The 9,416-nt window shown below is 39.2% G+C and overlaps 1 protein-coding gene across 1 annotated transcript in view; it reads left to right on the plus strand.

The window, feature by feature from the left end:
• Positions 1-8,915, plus strand: part of adhfe1 (alcohol dehydrogenase iron containing 1) — a 64,570-nt gene extending 55,655 nt beyond the window's left edge. Inside the window, exons 13-14 of the mRNA XM_068031927.1 lie at positions 1,465-1,622; positions 4,163-8,915. Of these exons, the coding sequence (XP_067888028.1) occupies positions 1,465-1,622; positions 4,163-4,246 (242 nt within the window). The 3' untranslated portion in view covers positions 4,247-8,915. The remainder of the gene's footprint in view (positions 1-1,464; positions 1,623-4,162) is intronic.
• Positions 8,916-9,416: the final 501 nt, after the last annotated feature.

Consider the following 9,416-nt stretch of genomic DNA (forward strand, 5'->3'; position numbering starts at 1 on the left):
AGCTTAATCACATCTTTCCTGTAGTGCGGCGACCAGAACTGCACACAGTACTCCAAATACGGCCTAACCAACATTATGTACAACTGTAACATGACATCCCAACTCTTGTACTCAGTGCCTCGGCTGATGAAGGCAAGCATGCCATACGCCTTCTTCACCACCCTGTCTACCTGTGTTGCCACTTTCAGGGAGCTATGTACTTGCACCCCAAGGTCTCTCTGCTCAACAACACTCCCCAGGGCCCTGCCATTCACTGTATATGTCCTGCCCTGGTTTAACTTCCTAAAATGCATCACTTCGCACTTGTCTGCGTTAAATTCCATTTGCCAATCCCTTGCCCACTTTCCCAGTTTATCTATATCCTGTTGTAACCTTAGACAAACTTCTTCACTGTCCACTATACCACCAATTTTAGTGTCATCTGCAAACTTACTAATCATGCCCCCTACATTCACATCCATATGTATGACAAACAACAGAGGGCCCAGCACCAATCCCTGCGGCACACCACTGGTCACTGGCCTCCAATCTGAAAAACAACCCTCCACTACCACCCTCTGCCTCCTATCACCAAGCCAATTTTGTATCCAATTGGCTAGCTTACCCTGGATCCCATGTGTTCGAACCTTCTGGACCAGCCTACCATGTGGGACCTTGTCAAAGGCCTTGCTAAAGTCCATGTAGATAATGTCCACTGCCCTGCCCTCGTCAATCCTCTTGGTCACCTCCTCAAAAAACTCAATCATATTCGTGAGACATGATTTCCCATGCACAAAGCCATGCTGACTATCCCGAATCAGACCATGCCTTTCCAAATGCATATAAATCCTGTCCCTCAGCATCCCTTCCAATAACTTTCCCACCACTGATGTAAGACTCACCGCCTGTAGTTCCCTGGCTTATCCCTGCTGCCCTTCTTAAATAAAGGCGCAACATTAGTTACCCTCGAGTCTTCTGGTACAACAACAACTCTCATTGACTACCTTTCTGGTACCAGTAAATTTACAGTTAATAACATGAAAAATCTTTGTTTTAGAATTAAAAACACACCAGTGAATATTGCTAAAATTAATTTTAAATATAAATAGCTGTTGTCCTTTAGAAGACTTATACAGCCTGCAGTTAATAAATTTGATCGAACATAATGAGGAATGCATCATATGGCAACTCAGTTAAAATATTTAATGACAGTTCTTGTCAGGTGATAACTTTTATTTGTTTGATTCCCACAAAGAAATTCTTTGTAAAGCCATTACCAAAACAAAGCTTCGAAAGAAAACAAGAGCTTTGTTCAGTAGTAATTGTATTCATTTTATTTGTATGTGCAGCTGATTTTGATGCATTTTACATACATTGGAATCAGCTGTAGAGGAGAGTAAAATGAAGCACTGTATTCTATTGTGAATACACAGTGTGACTTCCTTCCTGTGTGAAACTACAGACCGGGCTTTGTGTCTTTTTCAGGGACTGATGTGAAGACTGTAAAACGTGAAGATGCAGGATTAGTGCTGGCCGATACTCTACGGAAGTTCTTGTTTGAGCTGAATGTTGAAGATGGCCTGAGTGCAGTTGGTTACAGTAAAGAAGACATTCCAGCTCTAGTCAAAGGAACTCTGCCTCAGGTGTGTAGAAGTCTTAAAGCACAGATCCAGTAAGGAGAGTTTAATTTTGAGTTTTACAGAATTATTATTCATTCGAGTTATAAAACAAAATGAGTTAAACTAAAAACACGAAAAAAGGTAAATAAACTGAAAAGTGGAATGTTCATGCTAGTTATGTGAGAAAAATTAAATGTTGTGGTAATACTTTTTGTGTTACAATATTAAATGGTAGACTATTGGACTGAAAATTTATTTATGGGAAAAGTTGTACTGTGGAGTGGGGGAGGTGAAAGACAGGTGGATCACAAGATAGGAAAAAGTAGTATTGGGAGAGTCTGTAGTCAGGGAAATAGCCAGCATTTTTGCAGCCATAACCAGGTTACCCAAATGGTATGTTACCCGCGTGTGGTGCCGGGGTGAAGAACATCGGGGAAACCAATTGAAAGCAGCCAAAAATTGTGATTTCTTTTGGAACCAGTGATGTAGACAGTAGCAAGTTTGAGGCCTGGTGGAGGGAGTTTGAGAGGCTCGGTATTAGTCTGAAAAACGTGACCATGGGGAGAGTAATTCCCAGATTTCTCTCCGTGCTGTATGCTGGACAAGTGAAGGAAAGGAAAATTGGGATGGTTACTGCAATTTCTGGAACAAGGGAACTCTGTCCCAATGAGATGGCCTTCAACTAAACTGAAACAACACCAAAGTTCTTGTGGGAAGGGTAAATCGAAGTGTGGAAGGATTTAAACTAATATGGCAGGGGATAGGGAAAGAAAAGAACAGCATTATTAATAAAGCTCTTGAATAACAGCAGAAGGCTTAGCTGAAATAAGTAGCAGAGGCACCGACTACAACTTTTCAATAAGCCTTTAACATAAATTAAACCAGGGGACCAGAGGGTAGCTGTCATACCACCTCTGTTTAATAAGAGAGTGAAGGAAAGATCAGTTAACAATATACCCGTTAGTCTAATGTCAGTTTTTGGCAAACTCTTGGAATTTATTCAGTAAGACATTATTGAGCACTTAGAAATGCATGGGATAATCAAGGATAGCCAGCATGGATTTGTTAAAGGCAAGTTCTGTTTAATATGTTTGAGTTTTTTGAAGAAGTTGCATAGGAGGCTTGTTACAAAAATGCCAACTTTTAAGGTAAAAGGCAGGAGCATGGAAAGGAAATTGGCTGATAAACAGGAAACAAAGAGTTAGGGTTAATGAGTCTTTGGCAGTTTGGATAACGATTGGAAGTGGTGTACCCCAGGAGTCTGTACTGGGCCCACTTTTGTTCTCAATGTACATTGGTGATTTGGACTTGGCCGTAGGGAGCACATGTCGAAATTTGCTGATGACACAAAGTAGGAGGCTTGGCAGAGAATTGGACTGTATAAGGCTTCAAGAGGACATGGGTTAGTGAAATGGGCAGACAGTTGAATCATCTACCCCAACAAAATGTTGTGCCAAGTGAGTCACCTTGTGATTCAAGTTGTACTATCCAGGCAGAGGCTCCCAGGATTAGATCCCATCTTGTTTGGCTGCATTCAGATATTCTGTGAACCAGACCTCTTATACTGATAAACCGGACATTTTACTGTATTTCAATGCAGTTTATTTGCTGGAGTGATTCATATCAAGTCCATTGGTCTTGGGATCACTGATCTAAAACGTGGACATCCCAACCCAAAGGGTTGGAACTCGGTAGGGTTGCAGAGGAGCACCTTGGAGCACATTGATGATCCTGAGGCCAATATAACAGAATGGAAACCCTGTTAATGCCAACCAGTTACAATAGAGGTGATGTACAAGAAACCACTGCTTGAGTAGTTCAAATGGAGTGATTTCACAAGAGGTTTCATATTGAAGACAACAAAGGTTGTTGCTGCCATTGACCCAAAATCATGAAGGTTTTGGAACCAATGAATTCTATTGGAGAACCAAACAAACCAGACCGGGGACAGAGGGATCCTTTCCAAAGCAATTCAAAAGAAGATGCCTCCAAATAACATGTCCTATAAAGACTCCAGGTGAGATTTCTCAGAGCTAAAAAAATCCTAAATACAGAAATGTTTTAAGTACTCGGACTGCTGTTCAAATGGACTGTGAATATGAAATTCTTGTGAGGTAGTTATCCAGTTATGCAGCCGGCATGTCCTAAGATGTACCAATACAATAAATAGACATTGCATAACGGAGCCAAGGAAAAGGTGACTATTGATAACTAACCCTAACAATGAAATCTGAGGTACCTGCAATGACATGGCTCTATGCCAGTGTGGAAATAGCCACCTTTCAGTTCTCTGGCGGCTAGTCAGCCTCCTGGACACTTGCTTGAATTACATCAGGCTAAATACCAACCTTGAAGTTGGTCTTTAGAAGGACAGGAAGCTGTCACTGTGTTCCTGACATCACAAACCTCCTAAAGGAAAGTTTGTCCCTCGTGATTTTTTTTCCCTCTCAGGAACATGACCCATTGACAACGTATTCCAGTGTTATGTAGAGCATGTGTACTGGAAAAGAATTGTCTTTGCTGATTTGAAAACAATAAACAGTTTTACTGCTGTTCTCTCTTAGGAGAGGGTAACAAGACTGGCACCAAGGCCACAGACAGAGGAAGACCTGGCAGCTTTGTTCGAGTCCTCTATGAAGCTATATTAATCTTGTTACATAGAATAACGAACTCAAAATATATTAAGTATGACGGAACCTCACTGAATATAAAGGAACATAAGTAAACGACTACTTGGTAAACCAACTTGTCAAAGTAAGTTTTAAATCTGTTATTGTAAATGTTTTCAAGTTAAAAACGGTGACCAATAATTACATAGAATTGTGGAGGGATATTTTCTGACAGTCACTAATTGTTATACCAATTCACTACCATGTAGAGGCGACTCAGTACCATTCCTAGGTCAATAGAAAGGAAAATCAAGTAGGATATATAACTGCAACGGCCAGAATGCCTGACCTGCTGTAGTTGAAAATTTGCAATCGTATTGTGTCCAATCTAGACATCACATTTTATAAAGGATGTCAAGACTTTGAAGAGGGTGCAGAGGAGATTTACCAGAATGGTACCAAGAATGAGGGACTTCAGTTATGCAGAGAAGGTTAGGGGGAGATTTATGACTGGTGTTCAAAATTATGACAGATTTTAATAGCGTAACAAATGAGAAACTTTTTCCACAAGCAGGAACATCAGTAACCAGCGGTCACAGATTTAAGACAATTGGCAAGAAAACCAGAGAGGAGATGAGATTTTCTTTTTGCACAGAGTTGTTATGATCTGGAATACATTGTCCCAAAGAGCAGTGGAAGCAGATTCAGTAATAACTTGGCAATTGGATAAACACTTGAAAATACAAAAAATGAGTGACAAGCAGTTATTTCCTACTCTTTTTCTGACTGAAAGGTGACCTGACACGTTGTTAAAGTAACCAGGAGAGTAGCTAAATAACAAACTCACTTCCCCACAGGCAGCAACTGAGCCAGGGCTTTAAAGGGTCAGCCCAGGTTGGCAGCTGAACATTACAACTGTGCTGCAGATCCTTGAATGTTCCTGAGTCATGCCACAGGTAATTGGTTATTAATAATGTCCCATAGGAGATTGCATATTATTACATGAAAAGCCTTGAAACAAGTACACATCAAACCTTAAATTCACCCATACCTCAAAAAATCTAACATTTGAGCCAATCAGAAATAACACTCTATCCAAATATTTTACTGTCTCATCATATCTCCCACAACTTCTGCCATAAACTCATGGTGATCAATGCCATAGGAGATCCACTATTTTTTAAGCAGAATGTATTCCTTTTCTGTATTTTTCCCATAATATTTCAGTAAGTAAAACTGAGATTATATAGAATTTACAGCACAGAAACAGGCTATTCAGCCAGCCAGTTTATATCAGTGGTTATGCTCCATATGAGTCTCCTCTCAGTCTGTTTACTTCATCTCACCCTATCAACATATCCTTCTATTTCTTTCTCTCTCATATACCAAACTAGCTTTCCCTCAAATGCAACTATGCCATTTGCCTCAACTACTCCACATGATAGCGAGTTCCACATTTTCACTGCTCTCTGAGTAGAGAAGTTTCTCCTGAATTCCCTCTTGGATTTATTCGAGACTATTTTATATTAATGGGAGCTAGTTTTTAAGCTTTCCCCACAAGTGGAAACATCTTCTCTATGTCTACCCTATAAAACCCCTTCATAATTTTAAACAATTCTATTATGTCACCTCTCAGTATTCTCACTCTGTTCAGCTTCTCCTGATAGTTTTACTCTCTCAACTGGTACCATTCTTGTAAATCTTTTTTGTACTCTCTCCAGTGCTTCTATATCCTTTTTGTAACATGAAGACCAGAATTGGATACAGTACTGTTAAATGTGGTCGAATCAAGGTTCTATATAAGTATTAAGGGATATAGTGCAGGAAGGTGGAGTTGAGGTAGATCAGCCATGATCTCATTGAATGGCAGAGCAGACTCAAAGGGTCAAATGGCCCATTGCAGCTCCCATTTCTTATGTTTGTATTCTGTTCTTAACATAACTTCTCTGCTTTTGAATTCTATTCCTCTAGAAGTAAACCCCAAATCTTTGTTTCCATTTTTAATGACATTGTAACCTGCGTGGCTACTTTTAATGTAAAGGTAAATAGCAAATTGCAATGAATGATACTGTTGAAACTATAAACTACCCAAATCCAAACAAGTCTTGAGTACTATTTCCATGTCTGTGAAATTTTACAACACTTCTCTCTCACTCTTGCAGGGGATGTAAGAAAACTATTGGTGCATAATAAGCAATTACATAGAATTTTACATAGAATTTACAGCACAGAAACAGGCCATTCAACACAAGAAGTCTGTGCTGGTGTTTATACTGCACACGAGTCTCCTCCTATTCCATCTACCTCATCTCAGCCTGTCAGCATATCTTTCTATTCCTATTACTCTCATGTAATCCTTTAGTTTCCTTTTCAAAGCATCTAAGCCATTTCCTGTGGTTGTGATTTCCACATTCTAACCACTCTCTGGGTAAATAAATTTCTCCTTATTTCCCTATTGGATTTATTAGTAACTATCTTGTATTTATGGTCCCTAGTTTTGGATTCTCCCACAAGTGGAAACATGCTCTGCACATCTACCCTGTCCAATGCATTCATCATTTTAAATTTAATTTTAAGGATAACCTCAAAATCCCTCTTCTAAAGAGAAAGCCCCAGCTATTCAATCTTTACCAATAGCTGTAATCTCTCAATTGTGTTACCACGCTTGTAAATCTTTTTGTACTTCCTCTAGTGTGCCTATGTCCTTTTTATATGAAGATGAGAACTGTCCACAGTACTCTATGTGCAGCCTGACCAGGGTCTTATTCAAATTTAACATAACATCACTATTTTTGAATTCTATACCCCTAGAAATAAATCCCAGTGGTTTGTTAGCATTTTTAATTGTTTTGCTAACCTGTGATGATGCTTTTAATGATTTGTTCACCTGTATCACCCTCTCTCTTACCCCATTCAGTTTCTTAGTTTCTAAGGTGTAGGTGACTTTTCTACCAAAGTGCATCACCTCACGTTTATCTATGTTAGAGTTCACTTGCCACTTAATTGCTCAGTCTGCAAGTTTTCTAATGTCAGTTATGCTGCATTCTTCCTCAGCATTAGTTGTACCCTCCAATTCTGTATCATCTGAAAATTTGGATATTGAGTTACTTATTCCCAAGTCTAAATCATTCATGTAAATTATGAATAACCATGATCCTTGTGAAACATTGCTTTCTACCTTACTCCAATGTGGATAAATCTACCCTTCACTACTACTCTCTGCTTTCTATTTTTTAGCCAATTTGCTATCCTTTCAGCTATTTTTCCCGACTCCATATGACTTTGTCATCAGCCTCCTATGTGGTACCTTATCAAAGACTCTCTCATCTCTAGCTTCCAACCATCTGCATCACAACCTTTTCTTATTTCTCTATTTTATCAACATTACCACCCTCTCTTGTTCTTTGTAAGCGCTAAATGCAATGTCCTACATGCTGTTTATCCTCACAACATAAACACTGTATTAAAATCAAAACTCTATTTAGTCTTCGTCTCTCACTCTTTGCCACGACATCAAAAACAGTAGAACTCATTACCTCCCTCAATCATTCTTTCCTCCTGCAATCTTTTTATGTTTAAAACTAAAGCTCAACATCACTCACTGTTTTTGTTTTACATTTTATTCAACGTTTTCATCCCGTGTGATGGACTTGGACCCCTTTACCTCAGTTTCTCAATGATAAAATTAAAATCTCAAGTTCAGTGCAATCCATTTAATCTCAAGATGCTGCTATTGATTTACCAGGGCAGAAGGAACTGGGTAATGCATTGCATTAGGCACTGACCTTTCACCTCTGGGATCCACACTGATTGGATTTAAATATGCACAAAACTGACACTAATTGGAGCTAAATAAGCAATCTCATGGAGGTCACAGAATAGCTGGTGCGGGAAATGGAAAAATGCCTCACTAGTATACTTTAAGGTGCTGGTCTGGGATTGAAGCAGAGTGATGGAATCTTTACTATGCATCTAACTGGACAATACTTGACCTTGGACTGTTAAATATGGACGTTGGGTCTTGTCCTTCCGTGAGCCAAGAAGTTACTTAAAAAGTCCTCAGAGCAGGACTGGAACGACTGTGATCCTGTGCACTCTGCCTTCCTATTGGTTGGATAATAGGGTATATTTTCCTCCTTTGTTAATGTGAATAAAAAATGCACAGCAGGAAGAGGAAAATATACACACATGTGACAAGAAAAATTGATGTTTTTGTATGTTTTTAATGGAGAGTTCTGGAGAACTGAAGATCGTTGTGCAGGGTAAGATCTCTGACAGTGTGGCATAATGTGTGATTGAAAGCTGCATTATATATTACAGTGCTTTGATTTGATGTTTCTGAATTAAAGAAAACACTTGAAGTGTTTTAACTGCAGCAGACAAGCCATAAAAGAAACTCACAAATGGAGATTTTGTAGTAAGTTGCTTACAGTTATAGCAGTGTGTGGTTTTGAGACACATTTGACTGCAGATACATTATTATTGCATTAGAATGGGCTTCATTGCATTTCTGTAATCGACAGAAGCTCTTATTCCAAAAATGATCTCATGCCCAGAATAAATTACTGTATCTTGGTCTTGTCATCTGTAAGGATATGTATTAACAGCAATACACTGCCAAACAATATTGCATTCTTATACTATCATGGGGTTTTCATTGTGTAAAATATCAAATGCTATAATTCCTGCTGTCTTCGGTTGTTTTTCATTCCATTGTGATTTTAAAATAGAAAATATTAGAAATAAGCTTGGTTTGCTCTGAATTCATTTGTTATGATTTTATATGTTGCTCAGCCGCAGGTCAACAAATAACACTAATGTCTGTAAAACATATTTGTCATCCGATTTCTGAAAGGTGCAATATTCAAGGAATAATAGCTGGAGAACAGTTGGTAAAGATATAATTGTATCACTGTTTAGTTTAGAGATACAGCACTGAAACAGGCCCTCCGGCCCACCGAGTCTGTGCCAACCATCAACCACCCATTTATACTAATGCTACACTAATCCCATATTCCTACCACATCCCCACCTGTCCCTATATTTCCCTACCACCTACCTACACTAGGGGCAATTGCTAATGGCCAATTTACCTATCAACCTGCAAGTCTTTGGCATGTGGGAGGAAACCGGAGCACCCGGAGGAAACCCACGCAAACACAGGGAGAACTTGCAAACTCCACACAGGCAGTACCCAGAATTGAACCCA

Source organism: Heterodontus francisci, chromosome 5, assembly GCF_036365525.1.
Source record: "Heterodontus francisci isolate sHetFra1 chromosome 5, sHetFra1.hap1, whole genome shotgun sequence".
Taxonomy (NCBI): domain Eukaryota; kingdom Metazoa; phylum Chordata; class Chondrichthyes; order Heterodontiformes; family Heterodontidae; genus Heterodontus; species Heterodontus francisci.